The sequence below is a fragment of the Myotis daubentonii genome, chromosome 16, assembly GCF_963259705.1.
Source record: "Myotis daubentonii chromosome 16, mMyoDau2.1, whole genome shotgun sequence".
In the NCBI taxonomy this organism is placed as follows: Eukaryota; Metazoa; Chordata; class Mammalia; order Chiroptera; family Vespertilionidae; genus Myotis; species Myotis daubentonii.
In genome coordinates this window covers 39,414,478-39,437,143 of record NC_081855.1, presented here as the reverse complement: position 1 = coordinate 39,437,143, position 22,666 = coordinate 39,414,478, and the positions used below count along the sequence as shown (strand labels likewise).

Below are 22,666 nucleotides of genomic sequence, written 5' to 3'. Positions count from 1 at the left end.
AAACTCTACTTGGTTGTGATGTGTTATACTTTTTATATCTTGCTGAATTCTCATGCATGGTGTTTTTGAGGATTTTTATGTCTGTGTTTTTGGGGAGTTTGTAGTTTTCTTGAAATGTCTTATCTGAGTAATGCCAGCCTCAAAATGAGTCAGAAAGTATTGCCTCTTTTTTTCTGTTTTCTGCAAGAGATTGTATAGAATTGTAATTGTTTCTTTAAAAGTTTAGTAGAATATTCCAATGATGTCATCTGGGCTTGGAGTTCTTTTTGTTGGAAGATTTTTAACTAGGAAGTTAGTTTCTTTAATACATAGAAGGCTGCCACACCGGTTTGGCTCAGTGGATAGAGCGTCGGCCTGCGGACTGGGAGGTCCCAGGTTCGATTCCGGTCAAGGGCATGTACCTTGGTTGCGGGCACATCCCCAGTAGGGGGTGTGCAGGAGGCAGCTGGTCAATGTTTCTCTCTCATCGATGCTTCTAACTCTCTATCCCTCTCCCTTCCTCTCTGTAAAAAATCAATAAAAAATATTTAAAAAAAAATACATAGAAGGCTATACTTTTTTCATTCTTTCTTAAACATTTATTGTGGTGACATTGGTTATTAAATTACATAAGTTTCAGTTGTACATTTCTATAACACGTCATCAGTATATTGCATTGTGTGTTTACCACCCTAGGTCAAGTCTCTTTCCATCACCATTTATTCCAATTTACCCTCTTCTATCTCCCCCCACCCTCTTTTCTCTTTGGTAATCACTATACTATTGTCCATGTCTGTGAGTTTTTAAATATTTTTGCTTAATCCTTTCACCTAGCCCCCCAACTCCTCTCCTCTCTGACAGCTCTCAGTCTGTTCTCTGTATCTATGAGTCTGTTTCTGAGGCTGTACAGTTTGAATGGACTTTGATTATTCATGTCTTTCAAGAAATTAGTTTCTTTCATGTGAGCTCAATTTATCAATATAAAAGTGTTCATAATATTTTCTTATCCTTTTAATATCTGTAAAGTCTATAGTAATGTTATCTATCTCATTCCTGATATTGAAATTTGTCTTCCAGTGTTAATCCATTTAATTGATCTATTAAGAGAAGCAGCCTTTGGGTGTACTAGTATTGATTTTTGTGTATACTTTTGTATTTCATTGACTTTTGTTCTACTCTTTTAAATAGATGGATGTGTGGTAATGAACACAGGAACACCAAACCACTTGTAAACGTTTGTTCTACTCTTGATTGTTTCCCTCCTGCTTGTTTCAGGTTTAATTTGCTCTTATTTTGGTTTCTGAAAGTAGAAACTTACCTTACAATCATTTACTTGAGACTTTAAAAAAAAAAAAAAAGAAATATATTTTTATTGATTTCTGAGAGGAAGGGGAGGGAGGGACGGAGGGAGGGAGAGATAGAAACATCAGTGATGAGAGAGAATCAGATTGGCTGCCTCCTACACTGGGAATCGAGCCCACAACCCAGGCATGTGCGTGCCCCTGACTGGGAATCGAACCATGACTTCCTGGTTCATAGGTCGATGCTCAACCACTGAGCCACGCCGGCTGGGCAAGACTTTCCTTTTCTAATGTAGGTATTTAGTGCTATAAGTGTCCCTCTATGCACTTTATAAGCTGCATCCTACAATTTTTGATTTGTTGTATTTTCATTAAATTCACAATATTTTCCAATTCCTATTGTGACTTAATCTTTGATCCATGGATTGTTTCAAAGTAAACTGTTTAATTTTCAAACATTTTGGGCATTTCCCAGATATTTTTCTGTTACTGGTTTTTAATTTAATTCCATTATGGTCAGATAACATAACAGGTATGACTAATTTTTAAAAAAATCATTTGAGATTGTTTTATGGCCCAAAACATTGTCCATGTGTATTTGGAAGAAAGGTGTATTCTGCTGCTGTTGGGCAGTGTTCCATAGTGTCAGTTAGATCAAATTTGTTGATAGTGTTGTTAAGATCTTCTATAACCTTGCTGATTTTCTGTCTACTTGTTCTATTGATTACTAAGAGAGGAATCAATCTCCTGGAAGTTCTGTATGGTTATGCTTCATGTACTTTGTGGCTTTGTTACTAGGTGCATAAACATTATGGTTGTTCGTTTATGGTTTTGTCTTGGATATTTGGCCCCTGTATCATGATGAAATGATCTTCTTTACCCCTGGTAATATTCTTTGCTTTTAAAAATCTATTATTAATGTAGCTAATTCAGCTTTTTGGGGGAATACTACTAGTTTGGTATAACTTTTCCCACCTTTTTACTTTTCATTTATGTCATATTTTCAGGTGGTTCCTTGTTGTTATTTTTTTAATCCAGTCTTCTGACAGCCTCTTTTAGTTATTGTGTTTGGATTAAATTTTACACTTTCCTTTCATATCAGTTCTGTTCTGATCATGCCTCACGAGGCAACCTTAGTTCTGTTGCTTGAGTTTCCATAAAAGTCTTACTTTCTGCTTGGTAGTAGGATATCCAATTTCTGTGAAGTACTAGTTTTCAAACTTGGCTGCATAGGAGAATTATCTAAGAAGAAAGATAAAAATACTGTACTGAGCTTCACGTAGGACTCGGTAAATTTGACACTGTTTAACAGCTTACCACGTGGTTTTGCTGCACCTCTAGTTTTAGGATGTATTATTTAAGGCAGTTTCTCAAACTTTAATGAGCATATGAATCAAATGAAAATTTTGAGAAACTGTGGATCCTAATTTAGTAGGTCTGGGGTAGGACCAAAGATTCTGAATTTCTCTCATGCATACTAGGTAATGCCAGTCACATGTTAAATAGTAAGGTTTGAAGGTAACTTTTGGAATTAGTGAATGTCTTCTTTTATATATATACACACACATATATATATATTTTCTCTCTCTCTCTCTCTCTCTCTCTCTCTCTCTCTCTCTCTCTCTTCTCTCTCTCTCTCTAGAGGTGCAGTGTGATCCCTTAGCTTGGCCTGCGCCCTCTTGCAATCCGGGACCCCTTGGGGGATGTTGGATTGCCAGTTTTGACCGGGGTGGCCTACGGGGATCAGGCCAAAACCGGCAGTCCCGACCTCCCCTGAGGGATATAGTAGTGCATGAAGCGGCAGGCGGCTGGGGAGGATCCTGAGCCTGGGCTGGGCACCCGCTCATCCTAGCCATGCTGCGCCTGCTGCCACTGCCGCTCAGTAAGCGCGCTGAGCAGCGCTCCCACTGTGGGAGCGCACTGACCACCAGGAGGCAGCTCCTGCACTGAGTGTCTGCCCCATGACCTAAGCGACCAGTCACTTAGGCTTTTATATATATAGAGAGAGTGATTTCAGAGAGGAAGGGAGAGGGAGAGAGAGATAGAAACGTCAGTGATGAGAGAGAATCATTGATTGGCTGCCTCCTGCATGCCCCCCACTGGGGATCAAGCCTGCAACCTGGGCATGTGCCCTGACTGGAAATTGAACCATGACCTGGTGGTTCATAGGTTGATGTTCAACCACTGAGCCACACCAGCTGGACTGGAATTAGTGCATGTCTTCTGATGTATATGAATTTTTATTCATCTGGATTTTAGAGAGATAACCTTTCTAATCTCTAGGGCAGTGGTTCTCAAAGTGTGGGCCTCAACCAGCAAAATTAGCATAACCTAGGAGCTGTTAGAATTGCAAATTCTGAGATTCTGTCCTAGACCTATTGAGTCAGAAGCTATTTTAATCACAATCCACTCTCAAAGTGATTCTGATGTACAACACTTGAGGACCACTGTCCTAGGAGTTTTCACTATAATTGTCTGTCTTTTGTCTGTCTGCTTATATAGTGAGAAGTAAAAACACATTTCGAATATATATATATAAATATAAAAAAGGCTAAGTGACTGGCTGACCGGCCTGTACATATGATGCACACGGACCACCAGGGGGCAGATGATCAACACAGGAGCTGCTGCGCTGCAGTGACTTGACAGCAGTGGTTCTTGGGTGACGCACCCTGGAACCAGAGAGGAGGGAGTCTGATTCCTCGCAGGGCCACGCAGTTCCACCTTTGGCCTTAGGTTATGCTGTTGCTAGGGCACTGTTACCCCAAATCTGGTTTACTGCTGAGCTGCGGTGACTCAGCAGTGGCGATTCTCGGGTGATGCACCCCAGGACCAGAGAGGAGGAAGCGCAGCCCTGCTTCCTTTCAATGTGCATGAATCCGTGCACCAGGCCACTAGTCTTCAAATAAAATACATCATTTTCTTGTGCAAATTGCATGGGCTAGCACTTCAAAACTACTATTTCTTTGAATAAATATATCTTACTATGTACCAGCCATTTATTCACAGCAAAAAACAACATAGACAAAACTACCTGCCTTTAAGGAGATTACAGTGGGGCCTTGACTTACGAGTTTAATTCGTTCCATGATGGAGCTCGTAACTCAAATTACTCGAATGTCAAATCAAAAAGTGAACGAGTGGCCGAAACCGGTTTGGCTCAGTGGATAGAGCGTCGGCCTGCGGACTGAAAGGTCCCAGGTTCGATTCCGGTCAAGGGCATGTACCTGGGTTGCGGGCACATCCCCAGTAGGAGATGTGCAGGAGGCAACTGATCAATGTTTCTCTCTCATCGATGTTTCTAACTCTCTCTCTCTCTCCCTTCCTCTCTGTAAAAAATCAATAAAATATATTTAAAAAGTACATATATATATATATATATATATATATATATATATATATATATATAACATATATATATATTTTAAAAAAAAAGTGAACGAGTGAGACACGTGATGCTGGGCTGATGTTGTGGTGTTCACTGTGATGTTCGCTGCGCCAACTAGTGGTGGAGTATCTGAAGCTGGCTCATAACCCGAATTTTAGTTCGCAACTCAAAGCAAAAAATTGGCCGAGAGACGGCTCGTATCTCAAAAAACTCGTTAGTCGGGACACTCGTAAGTCAAGGCCCCACTGTATATTCTAGTGGTGGTGTTAACTAATGGTCCATTCATCCATAAGCAACAGATAAACCTATTTTGCATGGCCTTGAATTGTTGATAGTTGTGTAGAAATTTTTTTGTTTGTTTCATGGTGGTTTTTTTAAAAAATATTTTTACTGATTTCAGAGAGGAAGGGAGAGGGAGAGAGAGATAGAAACATCAGTGATGGGAGAGAATCATTGATTAGCTGCCTTGTGCATGCCCCCCACTGGGGATCGAGCCAGCAACCCAGGCATTGCCCTTGACCGGAATCGAACCTGGGATCCTTCAGTCTGCAGGCCGATGCTCTATCCACTAAGCAAAACCAGCTAGGGCAATGTTTCATGGTGTTTTTAAGATTGATCCATGCTGACATATGTAGCCTTAATTAGTCAAGATTGCTTTTTAGAATTCTGTCAAATGAATGTTCCACAATTTAACCATTGCCCCGTTGTACATTTGATTATTTTCAGCTTGATTCACTGTTTGCTTTTAATTAATGAATTTATTTATTTATAATTTTGTATTTTATATTGAATTCAGAGAGAGGAAAGGAAAGAGAAAGAGAGAATATCAATGTGAGAGAGAGAGAGAGAAGCATTGATCAGTTGCCTTCCACATGCCCTGACCTGGGAAATGGAAACTTGGTTATGTGCCCAGACCAGGAATTGAACCTGTCATCTTTTGGTGCACGGGGGGACACTCCAACTGAGCCACACTGGCCATGGTGACTGCTTTTATAAACAATACCGAATGTTCTGCATATATGATGAAAGCTTCTCTAGAGAAATGTTATTCAAATTGTGGGCTGCACATTTTTAAAGCAGAAAGAGAATATGAGAAGGTATTAGAATAGGATAAAAGATAGTATGACATATATGTACAATTTCTGTTTTGGGATATGTGTGTACTGGATTGAGATGTAAAATGTATTTATTTTGGATCATGGGTAAAATGTTTGCAGACTGCTCTCTCAGGATTATATATATACACAACCATAACCTATTACTGAATTGCTCTATGAAGTGGTGGTACTAGTTTACAGTCCCACTGGTATTTCTGTTGTTCTACATTTCCCCCAAGATTGTTTGGTTGAACTTTTATTGTTTTTTTTTTTTTTTAAATATATTTTATTGATTTTTTACAGAGAGGAAGGGAGAGAGATAGATAGTTAGAAACATCGATGGGAGAGAAACATCGATCAGCTGCCTCCTGCACATCTCCCACTGGGGATGTGCCCGCAACCCAGGTACATGCCCTTGACCGGAATCGAACCTGGGACCTTTCAGTCCGCAGGCCAACGCTCTATCCACTGAGCCAAACTGGTTTCGGCTGGTTGAACTTTTAAATTTTTGTCTATCTACTAGTATGAGTATGAAACAGTATCTCAGTGTGGTTTTACTTTGTCTTTTCCTGATAATTAGTGATATTGATGTTAATCCTTTTTATAAAATACAGAAAAATTAATGTACTTTATCAACTAGATTTTTTTTTTTTTATCTACTAGATATTAATGCTAACCTAACTCTAACCCTAAATTTGATCAGTATTGAAAATGGCAAAATCCTCAGTGGCATAAATACATTTTCATAAATGGTTGAAATGACTTGCTAATACTAATGATTGACAGTTGAGGGGCTTACGTTGTTTATTTTTGAATTTTCTCTTTATATACAAGAGGCCTGATGCACAAAATTCGTGCACTGGTGTGGGGGGGGATGTCCCTCAGCCTGGTGGTGTGTCATAGTGACCGGTCATTCTGCTGTTCGGTCAATTTGCATATTATTCTTTTATTATTTAGGATAATCTGTGCTCAATTCTATAAACCTGAACCTTTGAATTTGGTATAATGACCTTATCTTTGTATTCCTACATGACTATCAGTAACTATTAGTAAGCATTATTTTATTGATTTAGATATTAACCTTTTATATGTATATATATTAATCCTCACCCATTTTTAGAGAGAAAAGAAGGAAGAGAGAGAGAGAGAGAGAGAACCTGCACCAGGGATCGAACCTACAACCTTTCTGGTACAGGACAATGCTCTAACTGAACCCAGGGCGACCAGTATTTTTTTAAATATTATAATAAAAATGCATGTATGTGACGTTAAAAAACAAAAAGGTAAAAAAAAAAAATTAGTCTGTCTTTTTCTGTCCATTTCTCCTCCCCAGAAGCAACTACTTTAAAAAGATTCTTATATGACCTCTTAGATATTTATACTTTATCATTGCCCCCTTTTTTGTTTCTAATTTTCTCTTTTTTTCTTTTTAAATTTTTATGTATTGACTTTGAGAGAGGGAGAGAGAGACATCTATTTGTTGTTTCACTTGTTTGTGCATTCATTGGTTGATTCTTGTATGTGCCCTGACCGGAGATCAAACTTGCAACCTTTTAGTGTATGGGATGATGCTCCAAGCAACTGAGCCACCTGATCAGGAGGATAGTTCTATTTTTCATTTTTTTAAGGAATGTTCATATTGTTTTCCAATGTGGCTGCACCAATTTGCATTCCCACTAACAATGAACAAGGGTTCCCTTTTTCCATATCTTCGCCAACACTTTTTTATTGACAGGTGTGAGATGATATCTCATGGTGGTTTTCCTTTTCTAAAATATATTTTTATTGATTTTCAGAGAGCAAGGGAGAGGGAGAGGGAGATAGAAACATCAATGATAAGAGATAATCATTGATAGGCTGCCTCCTGCATGCCCCACACTGGGGATCAAGCCCACAACCCGGGCATGTGCCCTGATCAGGAATAGAACCATGATCTCCTGGTTCATAGGTCAACACTCAACTACTGAGCTATACCAGCCAGGCTCTCATGGTAGTTTTAATTTTCATTTCTCCGATGAATAATGATGTCGAGCACCTTTTTATATGTCTATTGGGCATTTGTGTGTACTCTTTGGAGAAGTGTCTATTAATGTCCTCTGTCCATTAAAAAATTTTTTTTCGTTTTAAATTGATTTTAGTGAGAAAAGAAGGGAGAGAGAAAGAAACAAGGGTTGATTGTTCCACTTGTTTATGCATTCATTGGTTCTTGTGTGTTCCCTTATATGCCAGAGTTGCAGGTTCGTTCCCCAATCAGGGAACACACTCTACATGACAAGGGCCCATCTGCCCATTTTTTAACTAGATTGGTTTTTGGTGTAAAGTTGTATGAGTTCTTTATGAATTTTAGATATTGACCCCGTATCAGATGTATCATTGACAAATATGTTCTCCCAATTGGTAGGTTGTCTTTTCATTTTGTTGATGGTTTCCTTTGCTATGCGAAACTTTTTTAATTTGATGTAGTCCCATTTGTTTATTTTTCCTTTTATTTCCCTTTCCTGGGTAGCTATAGCAGAAAAAATATTAGTAAGACCAAAGTCAGAGAGTTTATTGTCTATATTTTTATTCAGTTTTATGGTTCCATTTCTTACATTTAGGTCTTTAATCCATTTTAGTTTAAACTTGGATATGGTATAAAAAAATGATCTAGTTTCAGAATTTAGATTTTCTATAGATTTAAAAATTAGACCTAAATCATTGCTTCTTGGTGTTATTTTAACTTGATAGTTATTAGAAAAATAAAAGTGTACTTATATAATTTTTGAGGTATATATCCAAACAGGAAAAATTGGAAAACCCTTAGTTTGTAGAAATGGTATATTGATTTGTAATTAATACCTTTTCTTTATTTACAGGTAGGCGAAAACCAAGAGTACATCGGCCTCGTTCTCCAATATTGGAAGAAAAAGACATCCCACCCCTTGAGTTCCCCAAGTCCTCTGAGGATTTAATGGTGCCTAATGAGCATATAATGAACGTTATTGCCATTTATGAGGTACTGCGGAACTTTGGCACTGTATTAAGGTTATCTCCTTTTCGCTTTGAGGACTTCTGCGCAGCTTTAGTGAGTCAAGAGCAGTGTACACTTATGGCGGAGATGCACGTTGTGCTTTTGAAAGCAGTTTTGCGTGAAGAAGACACTTCCAATACTACCTTTGGACCTGCTGATCTGAAAGATAGCGTTAATTCCACGCTCTATTTCATAGATGGAATGACGTGGCCGGAGGTGCTGCGGGTGTACTGTGAGAGTGATAAGGAGTACCATCATGTGCTTCCTTACCAAGAAGCAGAGGACTATCCTTATGGACCAGTAGAGAACAAAATCAAAGTTCTGCAGTTCTTAGTTGATCAGTTTCTTACCACAAATATTGCTCGTGAGGAATTGATGTCTGAAGGGGTGATTCAGTATGATGACCATTGTAGGGTTTGTCACAAACTTGGGGATTTGCTTTGCTGTGAGACATGTTCAGCAGTATACCATTTGGAATGTGTGAAACCACCTCTTGAGGAGGTGCCAGAGGATGAATGGCAGTGTGAAGTCTGTGTAGCACATAAGGTGCCTGGAGTGACTGACTGTGTTGCTGAAATCCAAAAAAACAAACCATATATTCGACATGAACCTATTGGATATGACAGAAGTCGGAGGAAATACTGGTTCTTAAACCGAAGACTTATAATGTAAGTAAATCTGGCCTTGATTTTTTTTTTTCCAGGTTAGTAATGATAATAACTTCTTTTAATAATATTTGATCCTTTCATTTAAAAAAGGAAATTATCTTTATTATTGAAAGTATTACAGATGTCTCCTTTTTTTTTACCCCCCATTGACCCCCTTCACCCCACTCCTGCCCCCTCCCCATGTCTTCCCTGCCCTATTGTCTGGTCTTGATTTTTGTATGTATTTAAAATTAAGCCTTCATGATGTGGCAGAACTGTGCTGCTGATGTATTCTAAACCTTTGTGATTTAATAATCAGTTGTATAGTTAAATAATTTTTGACTTGAAGAAATATGCACATTAAAATAGTTTTTAGCCTTGGCTGGCGCAGTGGTTAGAGTGTTGGCCTGTGCAGCACTGGATGGTTGAGGGTTCCATTCCAGTCAAGGGCACGCACATGGGTTGCAGGTTTGATCCCCGCCCCCATTGTGAAAGGTAACCAATCCATGTATATATCTCATATAGATGTTTCTCCCAACTCTGTCTCTCTCCCTTTCCCCCTTCCCTTCCACTCTCTCTAAAAATTAATGGGGGAAAAATCCTCACTCCTCAGGTGAGGATTAAGCAAAACAAAACAAAAACAGTTTTTAAAGTTGTAAAGAAAGAAAAGTATTAAAAATAGCAAAATATCTAATTGTTTTCCATGCCTAGGATAGGAAATAGGTTACTAAATAGATTGCCACTATGGGCCTTTCCCGGATTATATTCCCTACAGCCCATTCTCACTGTGGTGTTAGGATTTTCTTGAGTTTTTTTTAGTTTTACTTTGTCTATGTACGTGAAGCAGCAAGAACAAACCAGCAGTCTAAGGAAAGATCAGTTTTGCTATTAGTCCATTAATGGCTGCAGTCTCCCAGAAGATAGGCCCAGCAGACTAGACTCATGGTGTATTCCTGGCTTCTGCTTTCCTGAGGGTTTTCAAGAGGTTCTTTCAAGCAGGTCAGGAGGCAGTCTGGGAAATCCTGGTGCTGGGCAAGGTTGTAGTGTGGACTTGGTTTTGGACAACCAGTGGAAATTTGGTCAGAGGGAATGGGCCACTTCATATTTTCAGGTTCTAAAGTTTTTTTTGGAAGATATTTTTAAAATTGATTTTTAGGGAGAAAGGAAGGGAGAAGGAAAGAGAAACATTGATGTGAGAGTGAAACATCTATCAGCTGCCTTCTTCACACCTCCTACCGGGGATTGAGCCTGCAACCTGGGCATGTGCCCTGACCGGGAATCGAACCAGCAACCTTTTAGTACACAGGATGACACCCAACCAACTGAGCCACACTGACCAGGGCTCAGCTTCTAAAGTTTCTTTTTTGTGTGTGAGTGTTTTTTTTAATGTTTTTGTTGATTTTAGAAAGAAAGGAAGGGAGAGGAAGAGAGAGAGGGAAGCATTGATGTGAGAGAACAACATTGATCAGTTGCCTCCTGTATGTTCCAGGGCCAGGGATTGAACTGCAACCTACAGTCAGGGCTAAGGTGCTTCTTCTTCTTCTTTCTTTTTTTTTTTTTAATATATTTTTATTGATTTTTTACAGAGAAGAAGGGAGAGGGATAGAGAGCTAGAAACATCGATGAGAGAGAAACATCAGCTGCCTCTTGCACACCCCCTGCACAGCCAAGGTACATGCCCCTGACCGGAATCGAACCCGGGACCCTTCAGTCCACAGGCCGACGCTCTATCCAGTGAGCCAAACCGGTTAGGGCAAGATGCTTCTTCTTCTTTTTTTTTTTTTTTTAAATATAATTTATTGATTTTTTTACAGAAAGGAAGGGAGAGAGATAGAGAGTTAGAAACATCGATGAGAGAGAAACATCGATCAGCTGCCTCCTGCACATCTCCCACCGGGGATGTGCCCGCAACCAAGGTACATGCCCTTAACCGGAATCGAACCTGGGACCTTTCAGTCCGCAGGCCGATGCTCTATCCACTGAGCCAAACCAGTTTCGGCAAGATGCTTCTTCTTGATATTTGTTTTGGTCTCTTCTATCTTCTGATGTTTATTTTATTTTATTTTTTTTAAATACATATTTTATTGATTTTTTACAGAGAGGAAGGTAGAGGGATAGAGAGTTAGAAACATCGATGAGAGAGAAACATCGATCAGCTGCCTCCTGCACATCCCCTACTGGGGATGTGCCCGCAACCCAGGTACATGCCCCCGACCGGAATTGAACCCAGGACCCTTCAGTCCGCAGGCCGACGCTCTATCCACTAAGCCAAACCGGTTTCAGCTCTTCTGATGTTTATTAATCCTTAATTTTTTTCTCCCTGATTAACACTTTGGATTATATCATTGATGGGAAGCTCTGAGCAAGTTGGTAGGCCTTATCAATTTTGAGCTTTACTGTTTAATGTCGCTATCTTTAATTCCTCTTGAGCTGGTCAGATGGCCCAGAGAGGTATTTTCTACTTGGAGCATGACATCTGTAAGGCTTATTATGCAATAATCAGTGGTCTAGGCCTTGGTTTTAGGGTTTAGACCAGCGGTTCTCAACCTGTGGGTCGTGACCCTTTTGGGGGTCGAACGACCCTTTCACAGAGGTTGCCTAAATACATCCTGCATATCAGATATTTACATTACAATTCATAACAGTAGCAAAATTACAGTTATGAAATAGCAACGAAAATAATTTTATGGTTGGGGGTCACCACAACATGAGGAACTGTATTAAAGGGTCGCGGCATTAGGAAGGTTGAGAACCACTGGTTTAGACCAAGGTGTAGCTAGTAGCATTTATTGTGTGCCTGACAGTGTTATAAGCATTTTATATACATTTTTTCATTAATTCTCATAAGAACCCAATAATGTAGGTACTATTTTATCTGCATTTTAAAAATAAGTATGTTTTTATTATTTTTTTAGAGAGAGGAAGGGAGAGGAAGATAGAAATATCAATTGGCTGCTTCCTGCATGCCCCCTACTGGGGATGAGCCCACAACCTGAGCATGTGCCCTGACTGGGAATCTAACCGATGATCTCTTGGTTCATGGGTTGATGCTCAAACCATTTTACCACACCAGCCAGGCTTGTCTGCATTTTGTAGATGAAGGGACTAAAGCTGAGAAAAGTTAAGTAACTTACCCTAGGACTTGACTGTTAGAAAGTAGGAGCCGGAATATTTTTAAAAATTGATTTTAGGGAGAGAAAGAGAAAGATTGGTTTGTTGTTGCTAGTGTAAGTGCCCTGACTGGGGATTGAACCTGAAACCTTGGTGTAGCAGAGCGATGCTTTTCTAACTGAGTTACCTTGCCAGGGCTGGAATTATTTTTCAGAAACTGTTTATAAAAATATAAAAAGTTGTTGAGAAGTCAGCAACTCACATTGATTTAGCTATTAAAATCAATGCTTATAACGGTGGGTGGCCAGGGGCAGGGAGGAGATAGTATAATAGTTTTTGCTAATACATGGGCTGGGTATTTCTGAGATCTTTAAAATTTTGAGACAAAGGCATTTTTAGAAAATATAAAATAACAAGTGACATTTCAAAAATATTTTGTTTCCTGATAAATCTGTATCAGTATATAAAGCCAACACTCAGGCAAGCAGGAGAGAACTTTTTTAATATATATATTTTATTGATTTTTTACAGAGAGGAAGGGAGAGGGATAGAGATTTAGAAACATCGATGAGGGACAAACATCGATCAGCTGCCTGCTGCACACCCCGCACTGGGGATGTGCCCGAAACCAAGGTACATGCCCTTGACCGGAATCGAACCGGGGACCCTTCAGTCCGCAGGCCGATGCTCAATCCACTGAGCCAAACCGGTTAGGGCGAGAACTTTTTTGAATGTAGGTAAATAAGTGCAAACTATTGAAATTACATGAGTCAGAGGACTTAAGACGTTATCTTTGAAGCACCTATGCATGGATTTGTGCTACATTATTAATGAAATGTATTTTTCTAAATTGAAATTCTTAAAGTTAGATTAAAACATAAGTTATATGTTTGACAATGAAACTGTTTATTTAAATGCATTTGCTTTGAAAGGTTAAATCAATTACTCAAATTGCTTTTCTAAATGCATAATAAAATACACAAAACTTAAATGAAGATTTCGGACAAATAAGGTATCTTTTTTCATGCTTTGATATTTTGACTGTTTTCTTTGTAAAGTCAAATATGAAACTTTAAATGTCATTGTTAGTGATAATTAACTTACTTATCAATAACTTGGGCCAATCTGAAAGATTTTACATCTTTTTAAATTTAAATTAAAACAATTTCAGTTTAAGTGCCCTCTTGTGGTTGATTATATGTGTACTCCTGGTGAAAGTTTTAAAGCTGTATATGTACTAGTATACTCAGATCACAGTATGTGGAGATTTGGTGTATCCACTCCCTGGAAGCCCAGAAGTTGAAAATGATGATGAATCATGTCTAATAGGGGGCGGGGGGGGGGGAACTAAAACGAAGTCTGGGGCAGTGAACAAGTTTTAATTATATTGCTAGTAGTTTGTAAAAATAGTTTTTCCATTATTGCTTTTAATTGTTTAATATTCATTTAAAAATACATTTTTTATTGGTATAAGTTAGCATAAAATAAACGAAAGGTTCTTTTTAGTCTACCTGAGGAACCAAGATGTTGGGTAAACAATGTAGAGATTGGGAGAGCCAGTTTTCTTAATTATTGCTTTCATCCTGTCAATCATTTGCTCTGAAATTGGGACTTTCAGTAAAATAGTAATTGCAAAATTAGGGAAAATGACCCTTTCCTGTCATTCTCCATTATGAAAATTACCTTGAACACAGCATTTAAAAACTCTGTATTTTTTAATTTGCCAAATAAACTAAATTATACTTTTTAACCTACACAGCTTTGCTTATAAGGACACCAGGCATTGGATTTAGGGCTTACATTAAGTCCAGAGATCCTTAGCTAATTATGTCTTTCAAGACCCTATTTCCAAATAAGGTCACATTCTAAGGTTTCAAGTGGACGTGAATTTCTTAGTTTCTGTGGGTTTGTTTAGAAAGGAAACTAAAACTTAATGTTAGTCATTAACCTCTTATCTTGCTAGAGTAAAAAAAAAAAAAACAAATAAACTTTATAATGTAGACATATGTATGTTTGCTTATAAATATAATTTTTTGGCAAAGGTTTTCATCCCAGCCATCCTTTCCTGCCATCCAGTGAGTTCTTTGTGCTGATTGGTGTCTGTAGGGAAGCCAGGTCAGTTGGGCTTATACAGAGAACATTGTAGGGACAGAACTGTAGAAACCACATTTTAACCCCAAAATCAAATATACATACAAAACAATGTATATGTATATAGAAAAGCTGCTGTTGTCACTTAATGTGGCACACAAGAACTATTGTTTTTATTCTGCTCATCAAAGATGATACTTAACACTGACAATATTTTTTCTTCTTGAAGCTACATGTAGAGGGACAAATTCTTTAAAAGCATAAAGCAGCAAAACAATAACTGCTAATGCTTTCAAAGAAAACTTGTTTTAATATTTATGTACCTAGTCACATTTACATAATGTACATAAGTATTAAAACAAGTTTTCTTGTTCTGAGGGCACATGCCCAGGTAGCAGGTTCAATCCTCAGTAGGGGCTGTGCAAGAGGCAGCCAATCAGTGATTCTCTCTCATCATTGATGTTTCTCTCTCTCCCTCTCCCTTCCTCTCTGAAATCAATAAAAACATATTTTTTTAAAAAGGAAAAAATTGTCAATGTTAAGTGTCACCCTTGATGAGCAGAATAAAAAAATAGTTCTTGTGTGCCACATTTTTAGAGGGATATTGACAAACTACATTTAGGGGAAGAATATTAGGGTAATGAAGACCGGAAAACATGGTATTTGAGGAATGATTTAAATATTGAAGCATATTTGGCCTGAAAAGGAAAAAAAAAGGTAAAATTATAGATGTTGTAAAAGATTTGAAAGACTATGTGTGTGGAGGACGTATTAGGTTTATTTCACTTAATTTCTAGCAGGCAGAAACCAGGACTAATTGGATACATTAGGTTTGCATCAACTCATTTTAAAGAGAACCTTTCTAAAAGAGCAATTCCAGTTTAAAACAGACTACCATATGAAGTAGTGAGTTCGATGCTAAGATGAAGATTAAAATTACAAGTAAGTGTTCTTTGTTCAAATGGAAATTCTGGAGATGCCAGCATGGACTAAGCCAGTCAGCAGTTGGGGACCCTTTCAATAGCCTCTGAGTTGCTTGAAAAAAAATGGACAGAATCTCCATTTAATTAAACTTATTTTCATAGCATTTCATTTAAAAGTTCTTAAAATTTATTGTTTGATGTTTAGAGAGAGGAAGGCGGGGGGGGGGGGGGAGAAACATTGACTTGTTGTTACACTTATTTATGCATTTATTGGTTGATTCTTATATATGCCCTGACTAGGAATGGAACCTGAAACCTTGGCATATCGGGGATGATGTTCTAACCAACTGTGCTATCTGGTCAGGGCTCCATACTATTTCATTTCAATATTGATATCTTATGCTAGCAAATTATATTTTCTACCCCAAAAACATATTTATATGTTTTTATTGATTTTTTAGGAAGAGGGAGAGAGAGAGAAACATCGATGAGAGAGAGACATCAAAGTTGATTGGCTACCTCCTGCATGCGCCCCTGCTGGTGATTGAGCCTGCAACACAGGCATGTACCCTGACAGGAGACCTCGGGTATAAAGATCAACGCTCAACCACTGAGCCTCACCAACTGGGCCCCAAAACATTTTTGTGTAAAATTTTTTTTGGTTCCACTGAAATGTGTTGATATTTCTGAATAAAGAGAGAAAAGCAAAAATTATGGAAAGAATTTACCATCTTTATCACAGGGCAAATCCTTAAGATTGATATTTTAGAAAATAAAGAATCAGGCAATGATATCACTTATGTTCAAAGCTCACTAAGTACTTTCTGATTTGATATTATCACTTAATTGGATTTTTGATTTGGTATTGCTGTTTATTAATATTTTTGATTAAAGAACTCTGACATCTTTAACATTGTAAATTGGAATAAGACCATTGTCATTGCTCAGTCATAAATAGTAGAAATTCCCATTATAGAGTGAAATTTAGAGCAGATTTAAAAAATGATCTTCAGGAATTGTAAAAAGTTTCCAACATAAATATACTAACCTCATATGCCAGCAGATGCTGATTTGAAAAATCAAAGCTAGATACGTAAAGGAACCGTTTATTAATCTTTTTAAAATTTCTCATTTAAAATTAATTTTTGTTTTTATAATTTTGGTAGCCTTCTATTTATCCATGATTTACTATATCCTTCCTTTCTTCAGAATGCCTTAATGATTCAGTCCTGAAATTCTGCTAAATTTTTTTATTTACTACCTTAATAGTAATAATAGTTTATATTTATTGATCACTAATAATGTGTCCAGGCACTACGATGGAAGCCTTATTATCATATTTTTTATTATTACAGTAGCCTTGAAACAGGTACTGTATAGTAAATAAAAAAAGCCTCAGAGGCTCAGAGAAGTTGTTCTTATCCATGTTTACATATTTCCTAAGTGACTGAGCGCATTTAAAGCCAGATCTCTCAAAGCCCAGTTCTTTCAACTTCACAAATTTGCCTTTGAGTACAGAGCAAAGTTGGACTCCTTCTCATCAAGTACCTCACATGCACTCCTGAATTTCTTTTGAATGAGAGAAGAAATACCATCATATATGTTTTTCTAAGTCTGGTCCTAACATTAATTTGCCTGTTTTTAGTTAGTGACTATCCCTGTTGAAGTTTCTATCTCTGTTATAAGTGAATGGGACCTTGAGAGAGATTTAAACAGGAAAGGTAGCTAGCTGCTCCTCTTCTCTCCAGTTTGAGCTTTACCTTAAGAAAAGAGTGATGAGACATTATTGCTCTATTGGGATGATTCCTTCAAAGACCAAAATTTAGCAGACCATTTCATCATTTTGATGGAAATGCTTCTAAATTATATTGTAAAGTGGATCTACTTTGTACCTGCCATGTGCAGAGTTTAAATATTTCTGGTTAAAATTCTGCTCATCATATTGTTATAGTGTTAATCTTAAAGTCGATTGAAGTATAACCAAGACTGTCCTCCACCAAGTATTCACAGGTTCTGAATTTTGAGATCCTGTTTCTCTGTCATGTTTTGAGATATATCCTACTGTGCTGTTGTACTAATACCTCTCCCCTCTACTACTCATAAATTCTTTGTCCTAAGCTGCTGTGGGCTGGAAATAAAAATAGAGTTTGCTGAAATAAAATAAGAAAAACTTGAGTTTGATTGAGACTTCAAGGGATCTCTTGTGAGCAAATCTATTGAGCTTTAGTACACAAACTTTATGTCACATATTTTAATTTTATTTTTTAATTATATTTTTGTTGATTTCAGAGAAGAAGGGAGAGGGAGTGAGAGATGGAAATATCAATGATGAGAGAAAATCGCCAATTGACCCCCCACTGGGGATTGAGCCTGCAACCCAAACATGTACCCTTGAATCGAACCTGGGCCCCTTCAATCCGCAGGCCAATATTCTATTCACTGAGACAAACCAGCTAGGGCACATATTTTAGTTTTCATTGAATAGGTGAAGCTGTCAGATAAGTGCCAGTATGTCTAACATAGGAAGTGTTTTTGTACCTTTTTTTAAACAGAGAAGAAGATACAGAAAATGAAAATGAAAAGAAAATTTGGTACTACAGTACAAAGGTCCAGCTTGCAGAATTAATTGACTGTCTAGACAAAGATTACTGGGAAGCAGAACTCTGCAAAATTCTGGAAGAAATGCGTGAAGAAATTCACCGGCACATGGACATAACTGAAGACTTGACCAATAAGGCTAGGGGTAGTAATAAATCCTTTCTGGCGGCAGCTAATGGTGAGAGAGAAATTTTCTCATTTTACTTTTTGTTAAATCTACAATAAATTCTTGGAATGAAATCACTACAAAATTTGAAAAATGTATTAAAAATTTCAAATGTGTATTTATATATTTTTTTAAAATATATTTTTGTTGATTTCAGAGAGGAAGGGAGAGAGAGAGAAACATCAGTGATGAGAGAGAATCATTGATCGGCTGCCTCCTATGTGTCCCACACTGGGGATCGAGCCTGCAACCCAGGCATGTGCCCTGACGAGGAATTGAACCGTGACCTTCTGGTTCATAGGTCGATGCTCAACCACTGAGCCATGCGGGCAGGGCCAAATGTGTATATTTTACCTGAATTCTCTATATTTCATTTTCCCAAGAGAACCTTGTTCATCCCGACATAAATTATAGATGCTATGCATTTTTTAAGTTTTGAATCTTGCCTTGGTCATTACTAATATTCCCCAAATTATTCAACTACTGCCCAGGTAAAAAGATGATTAGAGCCCTTAGGGGTTTAATGATTTTTTATTTTTTTATTTTTTCCAGAATAGTTATGGGACTTCAGGGAGAAATGTGGTTTCTAAATGGGCCTCTGTTTTCTCAGTTTATAGTGGAGGACTGAAGGTTAAGTAGCTTGCCCAGGGTCACACAGCTAATTCAAGTCAGATCTGCACTAGGTCATGGGACCTCTAGGTTTTTGATCACTACCATGTTGCCCAAACCGTGTGTCTATGTCAGCTAATAATTTTTCTCATGACAGAGAATATGACGGTAATCTGTAATTGTTTCAATTTCTTAAAATAAAAATAAAATAAAAACTAGAACCTATATTAACATGTATTTTCTAAAAGTGAAGATAACCAAATTGGTTGAGTTCTTTAAACATCAAAATTTTATTGATGCTCTTGATTCTTATTTCATAGTTGTAATGCTTTTAAAAGATTTAACTTTAATAACTTGAATTGAAACTCTTAAGTGACATTTGTAGTACTTTTATATTTGGTATATATGGAAACAAAGTTTTTTGTTTTTATTCTAGAAGAAATTTTGGAATCCATAAGAGCAAAAAAGGGAGAGATTGATATTGTTAAAAACCCAGAAGAAGTAGAAAAGGACAACAGTGAGACCGAGAATAACTCCAAAGATACTGAGAAAAGTAGAGAGGAGTTTGAAGACCAGTCTCTTGAGAAAGACAATGACAGCAAGACACCAGATGATGATCCTGAGCAAGGAAAATCTGAGGGTAAAAAAAATTACTTGTTAAAAAATATATTTGATGAGTGTTATTTATGAAATCTCCAGTTTTACTTGCAAAATGAAAACAAATTACTTTTATATAAGCAACTATTTAATTTTGTGTTTCTAAAGAGATTAGGATACCCTTCCCTCTTGTAACATATATAATCATTGTATTGAGTTTTATATATTGGTTTATTTGCTATAATGTTATGCTCATATCTCTATTTCTACTTCCTAATAAGGTACCATGTCCCTTTGAGATTTGTTGGTGAAACATCATTATTTTAATATCAGAATATGCACTTTTGTATGTGATAAAATCTGTACTTCATTTTCATATTAATTACTTAAACATTCTTAGCATGTTAAGTATTAAATACTTTTTGTAGTATCTACTGCAAAAATAGCCCAGAAAGTGATTGCTTCAAAATGGCCATCAAATAAAAGTTGATTGAATGCGGCCATGTGTCCTAAAGCAATTTTAAAGGATATCTTTAAAGTTTTGTTGTGCATTTTACTATAGAGCCAACAGAAGTTGGGGATAAAGGTAACTCTGAGTCAGCAAATCTTGGCGACAACACAACAAATGCTTCTTCAGAAGAGACTAGTCCCTCTGAAGGGAAGAGTCCCGTGGGGTGTCTCTCAGAAACCCATGATAGCAGCAACATGGCAGAGAAGAAGGTGGCATCTGAGCTCCCCCAGGATGTGCCAGGTACAGAGGGCAGTGTATCAATGCCTCTGTAATGGGGGGAATCCTTCCCTTTAAAGCTGAATGTCACCTAAAACTTTATATGTTCGTTCATTCATGCTGCTTGCTTACATTACATAAGTGCCATCCCTGATTGCTAAATTGTCATCTAACATTTGGAGTTTGACAAATGTTCTTGCAGTTAGTGCTTGAAACTCATCATAATCTTCATGCTTTTTAAAGTTCATTTAGATGTTTTTGTCTAATAGACTTATTTGTATGTTTTATCACCAGACCATAGTGGCAGATATTTTGGTTTTAAGTACTTACGTACTAATGGCTCAGTGTTGAATATATGACCATTTCAGTTCTGTATGTGCTAACTGATTAATTTCATGTTTGCATGTGCTCGTATAGTTTTTTTTTAAACATTTCAAACTATAAAATCATAGTAGAAAAACATTGTCATAAAACATTTTTGCAAGATATATTTGACATAAAAATGTAAGTTAATAAATAGTTCCTATTTTAAACTTTTTATAATTTAAGTTATACTGAATATAAGTTATATTACACCAAGAATGTTGTTATGCCTTTCTTTTTACATTTTTTAAAAGTGAAAAAGAATTTTTATTATAGGAGCTATACTAGTATGTGTGTTTTTTAAATACAAATTAGGAAATTTAGATAAACAAGAAAGTAAACACTGCTAATTCCGCTAAAAATCAAGGATTATAATTAATGTTGATGGAAATTCTGAAAGATTTTTAATAAAAATTTCACATAACACCCCCTCCCCCCTTTATTTTAGTTATTCTGGTAGGAATGTAGGGTTATCTTCTGGTTTGAGGATGTTGAGCACTTTTGTGTGTGTATATATATGTATGTACATATGTATAAGGACATATAGCTCATTTGGTTATCTTTCGTGAAGTGCTGGTAGGTTTCTTTGTTCATTTTCATTTTTTAGATTTTTTTATTATTTTTTTAAGAGGAGAAGGAAAGAGAGAGAAACGTTAATTGGCTGCCGCTTGCACACCCCTGCCATGGGAGCATGTGCCCTGACTGGGATTCAAACTGGCAGCTATTCAGTGCACGGGAGTGCATGAAATGGTACCCAACCAACTGAGCCACACCGGCCAGAGCTCCTTTGTTCATTATCTGTTAAGTGGTCTCTTTTTTGTTTGTGGTTTCATGGGTGAGGGTAAATCCAGTCCCTTTGTTCCACTTTGACTGGAATCAGAAGTTGCTACATTGAATTTTTTTGTGTTAACCCAATCTCATACTCCTAAAGTAAATACTACGTGGTTGTGATGTATTTTCATTCTTATTTAGTGTTGCATCCTATTTATTAATATTTTGTTTAGGATTTTTGTATCTACTTTCATGAGTGAGATAGGCTTAGTTTTCCTTCTCTGATAATGTCTGTGCCAGGCTTTGGTGTCAGGATTATACTGGCTTCATAAAATGAGTGGGAACAAGTTCCCATTTTCCCTTGTCTGCAAGAATTTTGTGGGTTGTGTTATTTATTCTTTAAATGTTTGTTGAAGCCATCTGGTCCAGGAGTTTTCATTTAATAAGTTACATTTTTCTAGGAATCTATCCATTTCATTTAAATTTTATTGGCATAAAACATCCCATCTTTATTGTTTACAGGATCTGTAGTGATACTTTTTTCAGTCCAAAAATTGGTTATCTGTTCTCTCTTCTTTTTCTGTTAATCCTCACCTGAGGCTATTTTTTCCATTGCCCCAGATACTTTTTTTCTGCATCTGCATTACAGACCTGTTTTGTTGTTATTAATCTTCACCTGAGGATATTTTTCCATTGATCTTTTAGAGCAGCGGTTCTCAACCTGTGGGTCACGACCCCTTTAGGGGACGAACGACCCTTTCACAGGGGTCGCCTAAGACCATCAGAAAACACATATATAATTACATATTGTTTTTGTGATTAATCACTATGCTTTAATTATGTTCACTTTGTAACAATGAAATTGGGGATCACCACAACATGAAGAACTTTATTAAAGGGTTGCGGCATTAGGAAGGTTGAGAATCACTGTTTTAGAGAGAGTGAAAGAGAGGGAAACACTGATGTGAGAGAAGCACATACATTTATTGGTTGCCTCTTGTATGTGCCCCAACCAGGGCCTGGGCCAGGGGGAGCCTGCAAGCAAGGTATGTGCCCTCGGTGAGAATCAGACCCAGGACCCTTTAGTCCACAGGCCAGTGCTCTATCCACTGAGCCAAACCAGCTATAGGGCTTCATTACAGACATTTCACTTTGGTTCATTAACATGGTTATATTGCCCAAAACGACCCCATGTAGCAAGTATTCCGTTTTGTATTCAGTATAACTTCTTTGTAGTTAACAAAAGGCTCAATATTCAGATTTACACTTTTGTCCTGGAGTTTAGATG

At 37.3% G+C, this 22,666-nt stretch overlaps 1 protein-coding gene across 17 annotated transcripts in view; it reads left to right on the top strand.

The window, feature by feature from the left end:
- Positions 1-22,666, top strand: part of BPTF (bromodomain PHD finger transcription factor) — a 117,525-nt gene that overhangs the window by 13,030 nt on the left and 81,829 nt on the right. For 13 of the 17 annotated variants that reach the window (XM_059670016.1, XM_059670019.1, XM_059670013.1 and 10 more), the window contains exons 2-5: positions 8,621-9,443; positions 18,100-18,323; positions 19,357-19,560; positions 20,080-20,268. In XM_059670016.1, the coding sequence (XP_059525999.1) occupies positions 8,621-9,443; positions 18,100-18,323; positions 19,357-19,560; positions 20,080-20,268 (1,440 nt within the window). The remainder of the gene's footprint in view (positions 1-8,620; positions 9,444-18,099; positions 18,324-19,356; positions 19,561-20,079; positions 20,269-22,666) is intronic. The other 4 variants (XM_059670023.1, XM_059670020.1, XM_059670026.1 and 1 more) reach the window with 1 other exon arrangement.